We start from the raw sequence: 22,548 nt of genomic DNA on the forward strand, positions 1-22,548 counted from the left end.
AATAAATTATTGCGCAATCTATGCCTGTGAACGTGCTGCGCAAGCCGAGATGTGTTATGTGGTGTGCGTAGTTGAAACTTTTCATATTTAAGTTTGTAGCAAGGCTGCTGCTGTGTGTGTGTACGTGCGTGTGTGTCTGAGCGTGCGCTTGCGTTAGTTTTAAAGACCCCCATAAAGCTCAGATTATAACTCGAACCCTGTATTTATGTATAGAAGACATCAAAAAGTGCATTTTGCATGATAGGTCCCCTTTAAGACTACAGGAGAACAGAGAAACATTGTGGTAACCAGTGGCGGCTGGCCCATAGGGGTGCTAGGGCAAAGCAGCTGTTGACACCGCCAACAACCAGGGGGCAGCAGAAGCACCAGAGTGAGTGATTGACGTTTGAATGAGAGATAGTTAGACAGAGACGGAGGGTGTTACTCAATCTCGAGTAAAGCTGCTCCAGAGCCACTATTTCAAGCATACTACGCCATCGAGTGCCGCCGAAGTACTGTTTCAATGTCCAGCATACTTGGAATTCTACCGAGCCCGCCGTACTTCGTTTGGAAAATGTTGAGGCTGCACACATGTAGAATGTGAACATGTGTCTGAAGCAAGACGCTCGGAAGACATGTGCTACCAAGCAAGCGTACTCCAGATTGAGAAACACCCGGAGTGTGAATATAGCACCCATAAAGTTGAGGTTGTCTACCTGCACATGCATGTTTATACCACAAGGGGGCAGATCACCTGATGGTTCATCATTGATTTATGCTGGAGATGAACAGAAGAAGTGTGTCGGTGTGTTGTGCTTGGAGATCGTTTGAGATGCTGAAATCTTGCACATCATGTGCCTTGTGGAAGTTAATAAATGAACGTTTTCTACACCTATAATACCCTTGCGGTCTGAGTGGTGTAACATACACAAAACTAGATAGCGAATATGGAGAACGAAAATGATGTTTAATCACTTAAAGAAACACCCTTTGAGAGGAGGACACTGGAGGGAAAGCTGAGAGTAAAAGAGCTCGGACCTGATCAGCCTGACATAGGTAGGAGTTAAGGACAGAGGAAGGCACTATCCTGCTCTTTTTCAAGGAGCTGGTTTAGCAAGAAGGCTTGGCTAACTACCTGTAGCAACACCAGTGCTATGTTTTTGCTTCCCCTGCTTCCCTTTTCAAACGTCAGGATCAGACCAGTCTATGGACCAGACCCAGCATGGATCCAGACAGATGTGAGTGACATAAAGCACATATCAGAAAAAACTAAAAAGCATGAACAAACTACAGTCCACATGGATGATGCTATGCGACTAGACATGTTTAGGAAAGTAAACGCAGCTGTCCAATGAGGGCTACACACGCGGCTCCGTTCGGATGCTTGGCTTAGAGCCAACTGCTGAAACGTGGATGGCGGGTAGCCGATGTCGAAGAGATCTTCGTCTGACTCCGGTGAGTTGATCAGCAGTCCGGGATCCATGGTAAGTTGAATGTTCTCGTGGTAGCGTTTAGCTTGTTTGAGCCGTGACGACGCGTGGCGTGAGTCACGGTCTGGCTGTCAGTCCTTGAAAGGATGGAGACGAGCAGTGGCCGGAAGTTTTGCCGGATATAAATAGGGGTGGCCGTAGTTCGAGGTGGAGTTTTAGGCGTGGCCATGCTCCTGAACCTATGTTAACATTTTAACCTCATTACTCCACTTAAAGATATCTGTTCTGGACGCAGTCCTGTTGTCCAACAGATGATTAAAATAAGTATATACTTCATATTAAAGGATAAAAGACAATAACATTAACACATAGCTTCCATCATTAATTACTTCATGAATGTAGAGAAAAGTTGGACTACAACACATTGAGGTACACTTTTAGCATTCAGTTTGTTTTTATTTATATTCAACAATCATTAGTCACCAGTCACATAACTCAGCATAGTCTGAGTTATGTTATCCAAAGCTTCCTCCTAGGGTTGTATACAAATGTCCACACCAAGCTGACCTGCACAAATTCTACACTGTGATATGATACATGTAAAGCAGAAGGAGGAAACAGTGGAAGACCAGTTTTAATGTTTTAATTAATAGTTTTTCCAAAAAGCACACATTTCAGATATGTGCTGTAGTTTAACAGCTGTTAGACATTGCAGCAGTAAACTAAGCTAATTAACAAAGTGAACTGGTGTGAAAGTACATAAAATGTATCTTTGATAACAAAAAGTATTTGTATATCGTACTGGAATCCTTGAAGGCCCGAGGATCAGACTTCACACTTTAAGCTGCAAAATACAATTTTAAAAGAAAGTCAGTCACTGTGAAATCTTACAGTCTACAATAGTTGTTTTGCTGGATTTGGTTTAAGGTTACACAATTACCGCATGTATAAAAGATATCTGTAAAATAGACTGTATTTCCGCTTTATGTAAGTACAGATTGTTACCTGAAACACAAGGGTGTGTGTATTCTGTCTCAGCATGGTCACCTGAGAGGAATGAAGGAAAAAGAAGCAGAAGATAAGGAGACAATAATCTATCCAAGTACTAAATAATTAAATAAAATACTATTCTGATAATGTTCAGGTTGGAGCAGAGTGTATCAGTGTGGCCTGTAGTCTCTGTTAGGGGTTCGTAAGGATTTACTTGGCTGATAGTAGTCATAGATCTTGACCACGGCTGGCTTCATGTTCTGCACTGGGATCTCCAGTCTGAGATCCAAGCTGTGGTTGATAGGTATGTCTTTTGGTAACTGTTGGGATAAAAAGAAACAAACCATGAATAACAAATGTGAAGGGCATCATCAGTTGCTGCTCGCTGAGGATAGGATTTCTCTCACCTCCCGTATGTACACCAGAACATGATCCTCCTTTTGTTCAACGCGATCCACCAGCAGGGCTCCTTTGAGCTGTGAGGAGATGGTAATCAGCCGGGTGGCTCAACAACAGATGAAGATTTTTAAACTTCGAGCTAAAGGTGAAAGTTACTGAAATAACTCACCCTCTTCAAAGATTCTTGGTCTGGGACAAATCCAGAGAGCATTTTGATATCCAGTATCACCATGTTTGTGCTGGTCTCCTTTCCACTAAATCTGTAAGGCAAGTGCTATTCATTTGTCCCATGTCCATCCTCCAGCAGTTACATAGTTCAAGATGGTAGATGCAGAGGATTGTATCTAAGAAATGTCATGGTTCTTCTTTCGCGTGAATCTGCTTGTTGATAACTTACCGGGACTGAAGATTCAGAGTGAGTTTGATGTTTTTGATGGCGCAGTCGAACTCTGGTCTTACATTGACACTGAGGGTTGTTGCGTCAGTAGGAGTTGGGATGTTATAGTGTTGAGACATCTGGAAAAGAGAGACACAAGGAGAACACTATTCAGTGAACCTGAATCTCGAGATTGCCTTTGCTTTAAATATATGATGTTGCTTTCTTTTTTTGGGACCTAGGTGGAAGGTAAGTTTGTATACCTGCAACGCCACGTCGAAAACACTCTGTTGGCTGCTATGTGCACGGAAACTTTGAAGGGACCTTTGTGTGGACTCCCAAAGTAACAGGAGTTAAATAAAGGTGGCTGAAATTAATTTCTACGGTATAAATGAATTTCAGCCACTTGTATTTAACTCCTGTATTTAACTGTGTTGAGCGATGAGGCTGCTAACATTACGATACAGTTTAATCAGCAGTTTTTGTTGTGGTGTATGTATTTCAAAGAGAAACAGGTACATCTGCATGACCACTGACCTGCATTGCAGCACATGCAGTGCCCTTCACCTCCAGGCTGAACTTTCCTGTCACGTCCTGCAGCAGCTTCTCCTGGTAGAGCAGTTTGTTGTTCTGGTTCACATCAAATGTCAGAGTGTCACTGGGAGACTGGACTGTCACCGTGCTTGAACCTCCTGGACTGAACACCAGAGTGGAGTAGAGAGCCAGAGCCTGAAGAGCCACCACTGTGTCCTACAACACATATACACAAATATGAAATGCTGTGTGCACCTACATTAGTGCTAATGTAAAGTTGTATTATTTTGGTTTATACATACAGTATATTTCATATGTAGGAGTTCAAATATTGGTTCATGTCGCTTTTTGGTGAAAACTATTTCTATCTTTATTATATGATTTTGAATGCTTCACTTGAACTGAAGGATTTAGTATTCCTGTTGAGCACATTTATTTTAGCCTACAGGTATTTTGGAAATATATGGTTTTCACAAGAAGGTGATGGTTAAGAATGGTTAAGCTTGTTAGGTCAGATCAAAGTCACATATGTACATTTGAATTTAAATTAACTTTGTTTGTTCATCATTTTGATCAGGGTAGCTTATATGTTTAACTGTAAGTCCAGCTGTAAGCAGTGTGTGCTGTACCTGTGTGGAGGAGAAACCTCCGTAATAGTTCTGCTGGCCCGCCAGCCATCTAACGATGCCAGCAGCATAGCCCAAGTCTTCAGTAGTGGGAGAGGCACTGAGTTTGGCCAGCAGCACGTAGGAGCTGATCTCCACAGACAGAGAGGCTGATTTTTCTGATGCTGTCTGAGACCAGTGAAGGAAACCTCCTGAATCAGCCATCCACAAACACACAAACAGATACAAGGTAAGCTACACCCACATTAGTGAATCCAGAAAGATATTTTTAAGAAAAATGACTCACCATTTTGTATTCCAACAGTGTCTAGGTGATTGAGAAGGTGAGCACGGGTCTCCATGTCGCCTGCCAGGGTGAAGACGTACGCCAGCAAAGCTGTGGTGTAGGTGTTACTGAGGTCACTGATGGACTCTTTGAGGCAAGACAGGCTCTTGTTCACCACAGGATCCTAGATCAGATTCAAATAACACCATTTTTAACAGTCAGCATGTCAAACCTGATTTAATCTATCAAAGCACCAAGTTTATTCTAGTTCATGATGCATTAACACATTTCTATATAAAGGAAAACAAATGTAAATGTAGGTGATAATATTAACAAACATCAGAAAGTATGGGCTCAGCAAGTCTTTACCAATACGACAAACCTGAATAATGGAAGGGAGAAAATACAACTTGCATCGACCAGAATGAACCAACAAATATCATTGTTTAAAGACGCCTACAATCATAAAATGTACCCAAGTTCCTAAATATATCAATAAAGACAGTCCAGTGGTCTTGTGTCCCAAAACAATTTTTAGCAAGTCTTTCATTTATATCTTTCGGCAACAAATACTTGGGCGGAAAACGCTTTGTTGTACTCACTTCCACAGATGTTTTCATCTCCAAGAAGGCAGCAGTGATGTAGGCACTGAGAGTCACTTCATCAGACACACCACCCTGTAGAGTACAACCATCACACACACACACACACACACACACACACACACACACACACACACACACACACACACACACACACACACACACACACACACACACACACACACACACACACACACACACCACACACACACACACACACACACACACACACACACACACACACACACACACACACACACACACACACACACACACACACACACACACACACACACACACACACACACACACACACACACACACACACACAGCACATCTAACACCCAGGGTCGGACTCACGGAAGTTAACTTAAGAACTGCTTACGAGCAGTGTACAAATGTCAATACACATTTTGTGAAACCGGTCCCTAGGCTAGCATTAGTTACTACTGAGCCATCTTTGAACGTCCTGATGGTGTATTTGCATTTAAATAGAGCAGCATGTGGTTTAATGAAAACAACAATTTATAACATTCTTAAGTTTCAGTTATTAACAGGTATTTTCATGAGAAGAACGACTTTGATTACCTTCATTCTGTTGTTAAACAGCTTTCCTGACTGTTCAAAACAGCCATTTTCTCGTTGTTTCCTTTGGAGCCAAATCTTAGACTCTTCCATCTTTGCTGGGTCAATGTAGACAAAAGACTGTGCTTTGGCAAATGATCTCACCACAAAAGCAGTCAGCCTGAGGATATTAAAACAAAGTTATATGTGACTGACATAATTAAACAATCATGATCAGGGGCGGCGGGTACTGTAGGCTAGGGAAGGCTAAGCCTTCTCAAATATTTGTGTCACTGCATCCTGGTAAAATCAAAATATAGCCTAATGTATAATGTTTGTGTCTTTGACATTAGCGTGTCGCTTAAAATAATACGTCTGCATACAGTATATGTGACAATGCACAGCCAGATACGGCTCGAGAAGCTGACTCAGATATGGAAATATTGTGATATTATATGATCGATGATCTGATTGATGATGTGATATCAGTGTGATATGAATGATAAGTGTGACACGTCGTCGTCTTCTCTGCATACGGCAGTTTAAACTGTATTTCCTTTATCCTGTAATATGACTTGATAGATTTAAACTCCGCACACTGAGCTCTGATCGGTCAGCAGGCGGTGCTTTCACTGAGTTGATCTCTTTTCTATAGATGCCGGACGCGGGCAGCGTCAGGTAAAACAAAGTTATTTAGCCTTCCCAAACCTGAGCCTCACGCGTCGCCTATGATCATGATCTGTTTAATGTCTCAAAGTAAATCACAACAATATACAAATCATACAACTCTATTTTATGCATTAATTAGAAAGACTTGAACTTGCGTGTGTTCACATAGCACATTAGTGGTTTTAATGTGAAGAACTTATGAGTAATAAAATAAAATGTCCAAGTACTTCTACATCATCTACTCTGTTAGCACTAGTGGTAAACTGTATGTCTTGGTGTGACATGGTAAATATTGCACAGCATGTACATATCATTATTTGGGTTGATGATCGATCAGTAGTTTTCTCACCAAGTGTTCCCAGTTCCTGTTCCAAATGTGCTGTATGCACCATCATCATGTTTGTAGTTCAGCTGTCTCTGGTAGCCTGTATCACAAAAGTAACACGTGTCAAATTACAAAAGGGTTTTGCTAAATTAAGGAATGAAGTAACACTTTAAAGCTTGTGATCAACCTGGAAACCTTAAAGTGATTCAAATAAAGAACGCAAATTAATCACATTACCAAGTTTGACCGAAACTTCCTCTCATATATTCAGGATGTTTACCATTATTTGCATAGCAGGGAAAAGGCAGAAAAAAGGGATGAATCGGCACGGGCTACATAATCATGCAACACTCTTTCTGATACTGGTTGCATTTTTGTGTGCCAGAATGTTACTCATGCTACATTTGACATATTTCACCAGAGACTCACCACTGGTCAGGAAGTTGGTAGCCTTGTCCTTGATGGCTGGGGTCAGCTGCTGAGTGTTTTTCAGGTACTGGAGGATGTAGATGTTGGGGGCCAGGAGCGCCATGTTCTGCTCACCACATCCATACGGCATCTGCAGCAGCCCATCCAGGTTGTTTAGAGCCCTGCCCAGAATGTCACCTGCACAAAAACAATGAAGCTAATACTCGAAAATGTAACTCAAAATGCAACAAAAACAACTCAACAGAAATTAATGTGTTACCCAAGACTGATAGCGAAGCTCGGGCAGATCCAAGAATGACGTTCTCAGGTAGCTGTATTTCTATTTCCTCTTTCAAAGCCTCTCCTGTGTGAAGACAAGATACAGTCAGCTCAGCACTCAAACAAAGATAGATTTCACGGATGGTTAATGGATCATCGATTGAAACAGGACTGAGAATAAGAATGAGGTGTTCTTCCATCAGGGTGATAACATTTAAATAATGACCTTTTATGAATCTGTGACTCATTGACAAATAAGTTAAGTGCTACCCACAGGTAGTGAATGTATCTATTCTATGTGACTGACCTGCTCCATCAAAATCAGTCACATGGACCCTGAAACACATTTTGAATTATATACAATGTTGGAAGAAGGAGATTCTTTGCTTTCTTTTATATCCTTATTCCTTTTGTTCTCAAACAATCAGAACAAATATCCCCACAAGATGCTGAGTGTGATCAAGACAAAATGATGAGAAAAAGGCCTTCAAAGTTTGCAGTATCTTTTTAGCCATAGTTTTTAGTTAGTTTGCTTTTTTAAGTGATATTTTTCTTATGGCATAATATTTTTGCAGGCCCCCCCTCAAAACCACCACTCGATTAGATATGATTTGTTTGTCCATAAAAAAGCTTGTCAGCAGGCCGTCCCTCTACTAATGTTCACTGAGATTCATCTGTGTGTTGTGTGTATTTTCTGAGGCAACACACAACACACAGCGCCTGTTGTACTGTAATACCTCTGCACGAGGTTTTGGACATAAATCCACGATTAACTTGGTATTCGCCAGACTGATTTCGATAAGAGGGTCACATATCCTTGATGGGAAATCTCCTAACTTATCATAATTGGTTGTTATTTTTCTGAACAAACTGACCTTTTGGGCAGAGAAGCCAGTTGTAGGTCTTGGACATCTCAGTTCCTTCAGCCTGAAAGGAAAATATATAATGCGAGTTCCAGAGTTTCTTTCTAGTTAATGGATGAACTTATACTTTATCATTTTGTTTAAACGTCCTGACCTTGACTATGAGAGAACGTTTGACCACGTCGATACGACCCCTTTCTGGCACGCTCACAATCTCATTGTCACACGAAGCTTGGGATGCCACAGCCTCAGCAGTCACTGACACATTCATAACCCCTACAAGAGAACAACAAACAAGATGTGACACTTGATCAATCAATTGTGTTATTTTATTAATAATAGTGTATAAACATTCTGTCACTAAGTTGGATCTTAATGATGTCACAAAGGTAAAAAAAAGGTTTAATCTACCTTGGCACACTTTAACATTTCACATCAGTAGAAACATCTTCTCTCACCTAAAGCTGAGGGGGCCATGGTCCAGCTGAGGGTCTTGCGCTCTCCACCACACAAACAGGATGTGTACTGGTCACCAGAGAGGGGGGTAAGGGTGTAATCTAAGGAGGGGGTTGGAGCCACAGTAACCTGTTCAAGAGAGACAGCAATATATTTTAGAAAATGTAGATTTATAGCAAAAGCAAACAAAAGAGTGGTGCAGAAATTATTCTTAACACCCAGAAATGGGTTTGAAAGATGTCTTCACTTGGTCCACGACCATTTCTGAACTTCGCCTTTTATTAAGCTCTCAACTAAATGAGAAAATCACAAACAATAAACTCTTCTGAGTAGACTTCAGCCTCCTTACCATCTTCATCCTTGATGACATAAGTGCAGCCTTTGACTCAATCAACAATTCCATTCTCCTCTCACACCATCGACATAACTGCCTTCTCCTGTTTTACATCATTTCGCTACACCAAAATTCATAAATAACTGCCATTCTGCTCAACTCCCTCATGGTGTCCTCCAGGGTTCAGTCCTCGCTCCCCTCATTTTTGTCCTGTATATCCTTCCCCTAGGAAGCATCCTCCGTCAACATGGCATCTATATAAAAAAACTGCCCAAATTCCCTCACCCACTATGCCCAGTCATTTTCACTGAACATCTCATTCTCATCGCCCCCTGCACAACTATTGCATCATCTTCGACCCCACCTTCTCATTCCTACCATATCAGCAAAACTGCTTTTTTTCCATCTGAAGAACATTGCTGTTCTTACACTCCATATCCTTGCCCTCATCATTACCAGACAAGACTTCTTCATTAGAATACTCTAAGTGTTCACCAAACAAGATCACCAATGAGTTGGGTCCATGAGTATGGGACTAAAGCCTTGGTTACAAGGATTGTATCCAGATTGACTTCAGAAAGTCTAGACAACAACAAAAAGCTATTTGGAGATGTTTCGACCTACAATACAGATTTCTAAAGATGGGGCACAGTGACAATGTAAAAACCATACGGCAAAAATAGCTGAGCAGTATCCATTCCACTACTGGCTATCAACGGTATGATGCACAAATAAATTATCCGTTGACATTTTGAGGGGAGGATCTGTACAGGCAAAGCTGGGAGGAACCTACCGGAACAAGACAGTTTATCAAGAGACAGAATATTTTCTGCGCTCGGACTATACAAGTTCAATGTTTGGAAGGTGAAATGTTGGACCTTTTCTCATGCTTCCTTATAGAAAGCAGCTACCTTTTACTTGCACCAAAGTCGTTACCACAGTGCAATATAAGTAAGTAAATACAGTGAAGGCATTATGAAACCATAAACTGCATAAATATTGGGTGCATTTACATAACATTTCTTACATTTTCACCAAATAATGAATTGTATTGCACCTGCTTAGCATGTTCGCAATTATTATGAGCATGCTGACGTAATAATTTAGGTCATGTGAAAACATGAGTTACCATGATGCAGCTGGTCAGGTAGTTGAAGACGGTTGCCTTCAGTTCAAAGTGCTCCCCTCGGATGATGGAGTAGGGCAGGCTGAGCTCGAGGAAGAAGGGCTGGAAGACAGTGATCTCTTTACGAGGAGCCAAGCCAAAACCTTGAGAGGACAAACAGAACGCCTCCGTCTCCCAGGTGGTGATGGTGTCTGGGACTGTGACGGACACATCCTTCGTTCCAGACTTTCTGGATCAGCAGAAGCACACAAACAGATTCCGTGACCTTGAGAAATATACTTAAATACTAACTTACATATGTGAAATTGTTTAATTTCGTTGATTTTTGAGATCTCAAAAACTCAGAAACGATTACTTGGTTCAGTCTTGCTAAATCAATTCTGGCAATATTCTAAATAAAGAACCATAACCCTAAAAATGATGCACACTAGCCCAAAATATTTCCGCACATATCGTCATTATAAAATAAACGTCTCTAAATTGATGAATATACATTTCATAGAATCACAAATACCCTTTAATTTCCCTTCAAGCCAACATGTTAAACACGACTTGATGAGCAGCGTCATTAAGGGATTTTCTTGCTATTCATGTGTGCTGGGAGTCTGGTCTACATATATATCTGGTTTAAATGAATATATTTACTGAATTCATGACCCTTAGAACTCTTTATTGCATATTCTTACCCAACTTCCAACAGGTCCCATATCCAGGTCTCAGGGAAGAAAGTTCGAATGGTCTCAATTGGTGAATCATCAGGAGAATTGTTTGCAACAGGCGCTGACCCAAAATGCCTTTCCATACTATCGCCATAACCTCGACGCATAACTAAAAAAATAAAAAAAGGAATCCAACAAAAGCAGGAGAAAACATGGTAACCTGTTTGATTGCTGGTAAATGTTAAGTATGTGTCACTCAATAGAACAAGAAAAGCAATTACCATAGCCATGGCCCTGGTGGTATTCTCTTCCTCTGTACTTGAGGCATCTCGGCACTCTGATAAGCAGGTTTGTTGCCATCTTCATACCTACATTCTAAATACATGAATACAGGAATCACTGAAAAGTTTATAAAAAATGGGCTACAGCAACATATATTGCTATATTGAAACATCATTGTTTGTGGAGTTAGTACCTGGAAAACTGTATGAGCATCATCTCTCTGGTTTCCATCGGGAAATGGCATAGCGTATCTTCTGGGTCTCACGAGCAAGCATTCTACATGATCTTTTACATTGTGTGGAACATGTGTTGCTTTTCTGACAGGCAACAAGTTGAATATCTGAGAAGAAAGGTATGGTTCACCACTATATTCTCACAAGAGTTTTATTGTTTTTATGACAATCTGACAGTTGTAGTGGACATTTTTATTATATCTTTATATGTTTTAAACCAAATGAGAAATTGCGGATTACTGAGATGCATTTAACCCTTATGTTGTGTTCGGGTCTCCCGTGACCCGTTTCAAGTTAAAATGATAAAATAACTAGGCTCTAGTTTTTTTTATCGGAACAAGGCTTCATGATACCCTCCACAACAGCTATATAAACACTACAAAACTGATTTTGACAATTGTATCCAAGTCTGAAGGTCTCTAAAAAAAGTGTATATTTTGGTGTTCGGGTCTAGGAAGACCCGGCAGCATTGTTGGGGGTGACTCGGGGTCAAATTTGGCCCAATCAAGATTCATCTTTGACTTTAGAAACCCCACCCCCACCACCTTCATCCACTGTAACAATAATTTGAAACTTTTTTTGGGGAGATTGTATTCTAATATTAGTCTATTATAGTCAGATAACCTAAAGATGTCTTCACTATAGTAAATATAATGAGTGAATTGAATCACATGTTTTACTTAAATATGTGGTGTAATGTTTTTTGGGGCCATAAAATACAATTACAACAGGATTGTACGGCTATGAATGCATAATAAGTTAGTTATGATGTAGTTAAAACAATATTGGATGATAGTCATTATTTTTGAGTGTTTTGGACTGAGATAAATCATGGGTCGAAATTGACCCGCGAACACCATGAACGGTAATAGTTTTTGAACACAACACAAGGGTTAACAGAAAGTTGGTAACAATATGTAACTGGTAGAATAATAGAATAAAGAATGATTGACCACGATACAAGGAAATATCAGAAAAATGTTGAACCTCTGCATAACGAATGCAAATTAAGGAAAATAAAATGCTATGGTAACATTAACTTTGTATCTATTTGTGGTTGATTCTAGCAGGTACCTTGTCTGCATCCAGAGTTTTCCCTGGCTCCTTGATGAGGACGCTCTGGTCGACAGCGCTGATACCACACAGAGAGTCTGGTAGTGCCTTCACCTGCAGGATGGTCTGCTCTCCGGGGACGGCCGAGGATGGGGAGAACTCCAGCGACACCTTACATATAAAAAACATCTCACCTGAGACTTCAGTGGCGGATGAGAACCTGAAATGTTTTGAACTTGACAAAAATGTGTAGTTTACCTTTACTTTTCTCCATGCTCTGGTTCTGAGGGGAATGGCCCCATGCCAGAGCCGCACATAGCAACATTGCTAGCATTTTCTCTTTAGTGGACTGACATGGCCTTGCTGTTGGTCCTACCAACGCTTAATAAGTTACATATATTTTCTTTGAAGTGGTTCCATGGCCAGTTCAGAGCATATGCCTGATTGCAAATCAGTTTTTCCACTGCAACTACGCCAGCTCTCGGCCTTTGAAACTGGTTCACATTTCTGACCAACAATCTGCTATGCTGGAACCGAGAACCACATCCATGTAGCCATGCCACGCTTACATAATCTGTGTAATATCAGATACAAGTGTTTGTGGAGCTTGACGCTCATGAACTGTCAACGAGCAAAACGGAGCAAACGGAGCCGGCCAGCAATGGCCCACCGAAGGCAACGGCCCACCAAAGGCAGGGAAAGTGCCAACTCCCCTGATGGCCAATCCGGGCCTGAACTTGGGCATGGGTGGGTTTTCAGGTTTTGTTGATATTGTCACTCCCCAATCACTGCTCCTCTAAGGTTATTGGCTTTCTTTTGGGAAGTGACAAGGTGGTGGGCTGGAAGCCAGAAATCAATGCTGCACTTATTATACATAACAATCCATTCCTTGTAAATTGGCTGAATTTAACACTGATTTTCACGCCATGGCTTTAGAGAAACATAATTTCTTCACCCACAAAATGAACTATCTTTTGTCTTGTGTGTAAGTATAGCAAGGACTGCACCTGGATTATAATTACTTAATAGTGCTTAATAAGGTTTATGCTAATCGTTGTAAAGCGATATTTGCATATGAGCGCAGAAGGATTATGCTTTTAGTCCAGTTCACAGTCCATTTGAAGACCGTTTGTAACCTAGTAGTATTGACGAATCAGGTTTGAGCAATTTGTTAGTCGAACAGACTTTGGCAGGTGGAAGAGTCCGCATGGATAACAAAAGAGGTGTTGCAAAATGGGCCTAAAGAGTTATAACCAATGGTTTTGAGATTGTTAACTTGATAGCTAGTGTGATATTTTTAATTTCTCCAAAAAATGACTTTGATTGTACACTTGCATCTGAAAATAACAGAAACTTCTGAAACTGACCTTGTTACTGAAGCATTTCTCAATGGAGAAGTCGGCGCTGATGGCGATCACAGTCTCACTGGGGAGGATGGCGTAAATTATAACCTGGATGTCTGGAGCCATGTCTGGAGACACTGCCATCTTAAAGGACACCTGGCCCTCATTCACTGAAACACAACCAAACTGTTATGAACCACAATCATCAATCATATGATTTTGTTGGCAATGCTTATTAAAAGGGAGATTTTTAAGATGTCATTCTTTACTCACCTGATTGATCTTCCACATCAATGCGGTTATGTCCTTGCATGACAATGGCACCTCTAGATAAGACCTGGGGAATTTCAGAAAATTGTCACAAATAACTAGATTTGTACCACAAAGCATGGCTGGCAGTGTTAGCTCTGACTTTAACAAACCAACTCAACTATGTGCTTAAGCGGCAGGAAAGGAGGGGTTTGTTAAAAACAGCCAATCAAATGGAGCATCAACCTATCCAGATCATCATTTATTAGATTTGCTATGAATTATTGATTCATGCAGTAATGAAAGGTATAAAAAGAGGAACTCAGCTGATTATACTCAACTGGAAAACAACTCTACTAACGGGTGTAAGGACTTAGGGTCAGGGTTGAACGTGTTCCTTTCAGCCAGCACTCGGTTGTGAAGGTCATTATTAGAAACAAAAAATGTTTTTTTTACTTACGAGATACATCATATCCACTGAGCCCTTGGCCTCTCCAACCACAGTGTATTGGATAAAGATTTCTTCTTCTTTGTCACATGGAAGCGGTTTATCCTTCTTCTTCATCTCCAGGAAGCTGACAGTTTTAGTATCAGGAGAAGAGACTTGGGCCAACAAAACTATTTGATCTCCAGTCTCGTAATGTGCCGCTCTATAAGGAGCGTAACCCAATGTTGGTGTGTTGCTTAGCTAGACAACAGAAAAAACGATGTTAACATTGGTTGGGATAGAATAAAGCTACATGTTGTACCACTTCGGCCAGTTGCTGTATATTGAAGAATTGATTTTCGGTTGTTTTATGCTGTGACAGACAACATGTTGGATACAAGATGGTTCTTTTATACAAGATGGTTCTTTTCCTATTTACCTGGATATGGATGTCCCCATGTAGGTTAGCGGTGCTGAAATTGAAAGGAGCAACACCATTGCTGTCAGTGGTAAGATTCTGCAACCAACGTGCTGACCACCTTTTACCCTCAAAAAGATACACCGGCATGTCAGCAATGGGTGTATTGTTGTAATAAACTGCTTTAACCTGTTGTAAAGAAAAAAGTTATATTACTGAGAAGGCATTTCAGAACAATTTGGTTGCATGAAGTGAAGACCAGATGCACTCACTTTTCCCTCCACAAAGGATCCTTGGTCATAAATCTTGGGTGTGTCAGTGAAGGACAGCTTTCCAACAACATATGAAATATCCATAGACTTCTCTTGTTGGTGTGAAATACCTGTACAAGGATGCTCCATATCAAATACATGAATTCTATATTGTTTAAATTTGATATATTCATCAAGAGTAGGATCAAATTATGAAGAAATAGATCAAAATACTTGCCTGTGCCCTCCTCTTCCACTTTGGCACTGAGTTTTAACTGATCTCGCAGCACTTTTTGTGCAACTTTTGTGAAAGTTGACATTGAGAAGATAAAATTGGCACAGCCTTTCTTGTTCGTCTAAAAAGCACAAAAATATAGATGAAATACATTCTGGATTGTGTTTCTACTTCAACCTCCCAGGAAGTGTGCTGGCCGTTGAAGCACATTTTAGTAGTGGCCAAATGGTGGTACTACACTTATGTTCTAGTCCACGACATAATGAAGGCCTCCGCCCACTTAACAGTAAAAACAAGGCATCGGCGCCAAGCAGTATTTGACTTCCTCTACAAAAAAAAGACAGTAAAAGAAACAATCTAATTCAGAAATCAAAGTTTAAGTGCTAGCTTGCTGCCTGCCACTTGTTCACTGGCAGACTGACCCCTATTGATTTATATCAACGGCCAACAAATCGACGCCGTTCATCAATCTCCGATAACATTGTTTAATTATTTGCTTGTCTGAACATAATATCTGCGCTCCTTGTCGATAAAAAAAGGCGCGGTATTATAGTTTTTTTTATGTGATCGGCGAAAACTTCAGAATCTGTATTTAGCGCCAGTCAAATGATAGCGAGTGTTTTCACCCAAAAAGGGGCATGGCCTTGCATAGAGTACCCAGATGTGTTGCTCTCATCTATTGACTTACATTGGGAAAGAGACATTTTCAAATTGTCGTACTATCAATCACCCAGTAATTGTATAGCCCCTATATAAATCATAAGGGTCTTAAAGTTGTAAATGTGCTAAAAGACGAATCTAGTTATTTTCCTTCTGCATTAATTTGACTGAGTCGAAAGCTGGATATCAGAGGCGGGGCTTAAGAAATATCAAGTGTGCATGCTCTATCTATGGGACCAAGAACAGATTTATTTTGTTTTTGAATCTACAGTAGTTCCATTTTGCGCCACTGAGCGCCACTGAGCAAATCTTGTAGGAATGAACGGGCTAGCTTCAGACGCTGTATCCCGTTCTCTTTATATCCATGCATTAAGAAGGAAACTCTATTTGCTGGTGACGTTTGTGAAATGCAGCTCCCAAGATAATCAGTTAGCTTGAGTTCACTTTTTTTTACAATAAAACTACTATATCCATTGTGATTAATCAGTTGATATGCTCATCAATTTGTACACTACACTGACAACGTAGATGACAATATATCTAGTCCAGTACTTCTCAAAGTGTGGTCCGCGGACCACTGGTGGTCCGTGAGCGCCCCCTAGTGGTCCGTGAGTATATTGGTAACATTTGAAATTAATTAATTAATTAAAGTTTTCCGCACTCTCGCGGGAATATCTCCGCAATGGAGCAAGCTTAAGTTTCACTTTCGATTGCATGATATAGCCCAGATAAACACCTTCATCACACATGTTGCCACTTGTTTGTACCATTTTAAGGCGATTTGCAAAAAACGATGTGTTTTTGGATATTTGTGGAGTTAGGTGGTCCGCAAGTGTTTTTTTATTGGTTAAGTGGTCCTTGGTATGAAAAAGTTTGAGAAACACTGATCTAGTCCAATGTAGTGTTACAGTAAGTGTGCACGGTATGTCGTGTTTGAATAATACAACTTAATACAATATATACACATTCTGTAGGAGGTAGATATGTAAGGTGCACATTTTAGAGACTGTCGCCTCAGCAACTGTACCTTCTTTGTTTCCTTGTAGCATGGGGCGGATATTTCAGGGACTCCCTCTGGATTTTCCGGGGTGTATACTAAGCTTCTTTCAATGTAGCGATTCAAATGTCTGCACATCTCTAGGTTCACACTGCCTGGCACAGGCTGTCCATATGTATACCTAATTAGGTTGATAAGAAAACTGTGTTTAGAAAAGACCCATTCACTCACCAAGCTGGAACTATTCAAGAGCAAATGAGCGAAGAGCTTTTACTTACGTTGCACAAACTTCCGCTTTGATTTCTTCCTGATCGATACTTACTTCGTCAGATGCAGTTAATTTAACATCAAATTTAGGCAAAACTGATGACAAAATAGGATCATTAGCATTCTTGCTTCATTACTAATGGATTGTAATGGATGGCTTAAAACAATACCTTACCATATTTCTCCACTTTGAATCTGTGATATATTTTAATAGACCCAGTCGACACAGTAACTTGGTAGGATCCTTCACGAGCCTCAGAGTTCAAGGCATAAGAAAGCTGCAATATTTTACTATCAGATGTTTCATTAAGCCACTGTCCAATCTTGTTCCTGTTAGCATCCTATGCAAAAAAGGGTAAATTGGAACAACATTCAGGATTTAAGATTCAAAGGTTTTATGTCATCTACAGGGTCAGCTACAGTGTATGACAATGACAATCTTAATTCCCCGGCTCCTCCAACAATGCAACATAAATATGTATACAAGACATAAAACATTTAAATAATAAAAGTTATGCAAAAAAAACTGAATAGAAATGTACGGAAGAGGATTAGGGTCACATGATTTTTGTTTTGGGAGGATTTGAAAAAAAAAACGTTTTTTTTTTGTTCTGAGAAAAAAGTCAGAATACTGATTTTTTTCTCAGAATTCTGACTTTAATCTCAGAATTCTGACTTTTTTCTCAGTATTCTGACTTTTTTCTCAGAATTCTGACTTTTTTCTCAGAATTCTGACTTTTTTCTCAGAACTCTGAGATTAAAGTCAGAATTTTTTTTCTCCCAATTTTTTTTAATTTTTTTTGTTCTGAGAAAAAAGTCAGAATTCTGAGAAAAAAGTCACAATTCTGAGAAAAAAGTCAGAATTCTGAGATTAAAGTCAGAATTCTGAGATTAAAGTCAGAATTCTGAGAAAAAAAGTCAGAATTCTGAGAAAAAAAGTCAGTTTTCTCAGAACAAAAAAAAAACATTTTTGTTGTACTCTTGTGATTCTCAGAGTGAAAAGCGGGTAAAGTAAAGATGTTTGTTAGATATATACGATACTGTATGTGCAGGTATTCAAACTGAAAATACAGGAAATTAGCCTCATGTTGTCTCTCAATTACAATAAAGGTAGTTTGAAATTGTAAGTGGAGCTTTGTTCACACTACATTTTATTGATATATGGAGGATATATGCACTTCAGTTATATCTTTGAGCTTACACATTGATTGTCTAAAAGAGAAATCAGTAAACTCGACCATCTTGCTTTAAAGTGTTCCTAAATAATCAAACTTGTCACCTTCAGACTATATTACCAGTTCATGTATTATTTTTATATTTTTATTCATGTATATTTGTATTCTTACCTCAATTTCGATGGTATTATACTGCAAAAAGGAAAAATAATTGTTAAAGGATCAGCTGGTTTGTACTTTTTTCATCATTTTTTCATCATTTTTCACTGTCATTACCAATTCAAATAGGATTATGCGTAACAAAATGTTCCAAATGTGGCACAAAAAAAAACCCGCACATTTAACGTAATCACTAAAAATGTGTTTCATGAAAGAGATATTAGGAACGATTTCTCAAACACTCACCATCTGTTGGGCAGGTCTCATCTTGGTGTCCAGTGAGATGACTCTGAATTTCACTGATAAAAAAGCAGAAAGATTACATGAAGCTTTTACAGCTCTCCTCCAACAGTGTTTCACATCCTAAAAGGGTTGTGAAACTGATCTTCTGTCAACTCAAAACATTACGTAATGAACTTGAAATGTACAATTAAGAATATGAGATCATTTTCTTTTGACATGTACAGTATTTCCTCTGTCTGGCAACATGTCTAATTATAATCAGTGAAACAACAATTTCCCAAAAAGTAAACCTCCCTTTTTGGCTAACGGTATAAAATCAGCTATTAGAATTAACGTGTTATACTGTATTACTGTGATATCCAGAATGTGGGGACGCATACTTTATTATAAATGCCAACATAACATTTTTAGTGCTAAACTCATGTTTTATATAAGCATTCTTTTTTTCATATTTATGTTAAGTTATCTTTTTTACGGGAGAGGAGTAGGGACATCTTTTTAGTTTTGTGCAAGCTTTTGGACAGATCTAAAAAAAAAAATCACATGTGGCCCTTATCCTCTTCTTTTTCCATGAATGCAACCAACATGTTTTTCATATTAAGCTAAGTTAGGGAAATGTGCCAATGACACTTTACCAGATTCACATGTTGTCTCTGGGCTTCAGTCACTTTTACCCATGTTGTGGAAATATTTTCCAAGGCCCATAACTTTGACCCAGTGTATCAGTTCAAACTGTCCTGACTGAGCACAGGCACCTGTAACCTTGGCTGCTGTGCTCTCAGTGTTTTGTCTCCCTGTTCCTGCCTGTTGGCGTCAGCTGATAGAGGTGTTATCATTCTATCTTGTTATGCAGCATGTTGATGATGCTCTCTGAACTAGCTAAATACATGGGTCTGGGGTAGAGTTCTTCAGAATTGACGTGGCAACTCTACCGTGAAGTCAGAACCTCTGACTCTTGGACTTGTGATGTGAATCCTCCGGCCGTTAACTCCAAATAAACCATCATGTGTTTGACATCAAAGCTACTGCTCTTCCCGTGTCTCCTTCCTGAGTCGGTGACTCCCACTGCATAGCTACACAGAAGTTTCCTCTACAACCCATACTGTGTGTTCTTATACTGGGTCACACACACATTTTCTTCTCAAATATGGTAGTACGGTATTGGGTAAATGTAACACTCACTCTTCTATTGGCTAGCACTCCAACACATTGTACGTGACAGGCTAAGGGGCGGGACATCTCTTATACAAATGAATTGTTTACTCCTTGCTGCATGCTATTGATTGTAAAGGGGAACCCGGGTACCAACAGTTAACAACATCATAGATCATTCGCTCAACGTTACCTGTTTGTCCAGGAAGGTAGATTGGTTTATCTGTTTGGATAAACGTCATTGGTTGATAGCTTCTGATCATGACTTTCCTGACTTCTTTTGAGTAAAATGTGTCGCCTCGTACTTCCACCTGGAACTCCTGCACCACATCATCTTCCACTGAAGGAGTCTGTGACAGAAAATATAATGTAGACACAAAGGGAGCCTTCAAACGATTGAATTGTACCTGTTGCAATGATAATAAAGGAATTATATTATATTCTATGTTGTACTATTCTACCTCTTACTGAGAAAAAATGTATGAGAACTTAACTTACTTGATCTCACTTGATCTTTGAAAAAAGCTAATAGCAAAAATGTATTCTGTGTTACAAAAGTGTTAGTCATTTAAGCCCATTTTAGTTTTTTATATAGTTTGCTTTGTGTTACAAATCTGTGAGTGTGTGTCAGTGTATATGTATAACTGTATGAAGGATGAAAGCTAATTTAGACTCCACAACAAAACATTTAGCATTTTAAAGACAACCTTTTTACATTGTACAAATGAATCAAATCTGGAAAGCTGACCGTGAACTGAGTGCAGATATGAAAGTCTTCACTGGACGTCTCCTGGATGAGGGTTGTATTCGTCTCTTCCGACATCAGAGTGACGGTCATCACCAGAGTCTCGTTGGGCTGCAGGAGACTCGCACAGAATTTGGTCTCAGCTCCAGCTTCAAGAACTGCAGGAATGGCTACCATGTACTGCCTACAACCACAGAAATACACACACACACACACACACACACACACACACACACACACACACACACACACACACACACACACACACACACACACACACACACACACACACACACACACACACACACACACACACACACACACACACACACACACACACACACACACACACACACACACACACACACACACACACACACACACACACACACACACACACACACACACACACACACACACACACACACACACACACCACACACACACACACACACCACACACACACACACACACACACACACACACACACACACACACACACAACACACACACACACACACACACACACACACAGTAGATATCTCAGTGAGTCTGAAATGGATAAGCTCTCTGGACTTATGAAGAAAGTCTTTAACCAACACTCATTTTCGAATCAGACAGTACTTACGGTCCTGCCACTGTTGGACCCACACACATCCAGCTCAAGAAGACACACAGTGTCCGCCCCCACATCTGAATCCCTGGACGACCCATGACTGACTGCAATGATCCTGAGTCAGCCTCTGTTAAATAGCCCCTGATAGAGAAACCCACCCCTTCTTCTTACACACAACAAAACCACCCACACCCACCCCCACACACACACACCAACAGGATGGCTGGTTTAGCTGGTTCAGCTGGTGCACCAGCTAAACCAGCTAAACCAGCCATCCTGGCCAGCTAAACTAGGCGGTGCGTGAGGCTCAGGTTTGGGAAGGCTAAATAAAAATGTTTACCTGATGCTGCCCGCCTCCGGCGTCAGGTAAAGTAGAAAAGAGATCAACTCAGTGAAAGCACCGCCTGCTGACCAATCTGAGCTCAGTGTGCGGAGTTTAAATCTATCAAGTCATATTACAGGATAAAATAAATACAGTTTAAACTGCCGTATGCAGGGAAGACGCCGACGTGTCGCACTTATCATTCATATCACATCATTTTGGGACACTATGAAGGCAATCACAAATATGACTCCAGCTAAAAAAACTCTCTGTACCTCTGATGACCTGCAAAAAGCAAATGAACTGAATGACTTTTTCATGAGATTTGAAAGCCAGGACTTCTCCTCTGAATGTACAGACATCTTAGAGACAATCTCTGCTACTGACCAGGACGAAAGGGTGGTGATTGACCCTTTAAAGGTCCAATCACTTTTTAAACACACCTGTACTAAGAAGGCCACAGGGCCAGATGGCATCTCTGCATTCCTTCTCAAGACATTTGCAGAAGAACTGACATCAGCATGGTGTCCCATATTTCAAAAATCTTCACACCATCCCCACTCTCTGGAAAAAAAATCAATAATAAAACCTGTCCCCAAAAAACCTTGTCCAAAGGTAAACAATGATTTTAGGCCTATTATTTTTTAACCAGTTGTTCTATATTCACCTTGCAGGTGCAACCATGTGGCTTGTATCCTGGATTATATGTTTAAGTCATGGATGTGTAAAGTTCTATTTGTCTAATATTAGTTTACTTTTCATTAATGAAGTATGACGCTGCGCTGTCAGTACACTTGTCCCAGATACGACTCTGACTTGTCCCTGTTTGTGATTGGC

The 22,548-nt window shown here is 40.1% G+C and overlaps 1 protein-coding gene across 1 annotated transcript; it reads right to left on the reverse strand.

Moving 5' to 3' along the window:
- Positions 1–1,839: 1,839 nt before the first annotated feature.
- Positions 1,840–21,487, reverse strand: LOC117562147 (alpha-2-macroglobulin-like). Its single transcript, XM_034239970.1, has 36 exons — positions 21,402–21,487; positions 20,777–20,957; positions 20,222–20,378; positions 18,880–18,932; positions 18,646–18,666; positions 17,475–17,640; positions 17,311–17,395; positions 17,063–17,213; positions 15,379–15,496; positions 15,162–15,271; positions 14,911–15,078; positions 14,505–14,732; positions 14,069–14,132; positions 13,820–13,965; positions 12,474–12,623; positions 11,360–11,506; positions 11,166–11,259; positions 10,912–11,053; positions 10,229–10,454; positions 8,768–8,894; positions 8,464–8,585; positions 8,322–8,373; positions 7,448–7,531; positions 7,189–7,365; positions 6,784–6,859; positions 5,790–5,946; positions 5,202–5,276; positions 4,621–4,783; positions 4,338–4,525; positions 3,712–3,924; positions 3,196–3,314; positions 2,968–3,058; positions 2,807–2,875; positions 2,614–2,719; positions 2,415–2,456; positions 1,840–2,253 (listed from the first exon to the last, which is right to left on the reverse strand). Exons 1-36 carry the CDS (start codon positions 21,485–21,487, stop codon positions 2,249–2,251), a joined length of 4,359 nt encoding a protein of 1,452 aa, XP_034095861.1. The 3' UTR covers positions 1,840–2,248.
- Between the last annotated feature and the right edge of the window lie 1,061 nt (positions 21,488–22,548).

The sequence above is a fragment of the Gymnodraco acuticeps genome, unplaced genomic scaffold (assembly GCF_902827175.1).
Source record: "Gymnodraco acuticeps unplaced genomic scaffold, fGymAcu1.1, whole genome shotgun sequence".
NCBI classification, from domain to species: domain Eukaryota; kingdom Metazoa; phylum Chordata; class Actinopteri; order Perciformes; family Bathydraconidae; genus Gymnodraco; species Gymnodraco acuticeps.

What these genes read in the sequence shown, in the direction of transcription:
- LOC117562147 (XM_034239970.1), bottom strand. Translation starts at nt 21,487, where the DNA reads ATGGGTCGTCCAGGGATTCAGATGTGGGGGCGGACACTGTGTGTCTTC. An exon ending in GGTCCAACAGTGGCAGGACC is followed by an intron (nt 20,958 to 21,401) that starts GTAAGTACTGTC and finishes CTGTGGTTGTAG; the next exon opens with GCAGTACATGGTAGCCATTC. An exon ending in TGAGACCTGCCCAACAGATG is followed by an intron (nt 18,667 to 18,879) that starts GTGAGTGTTTGA and finishes TCCTTTTTGCAG; the next exon opens with TATAATACCATCGAAATTGA.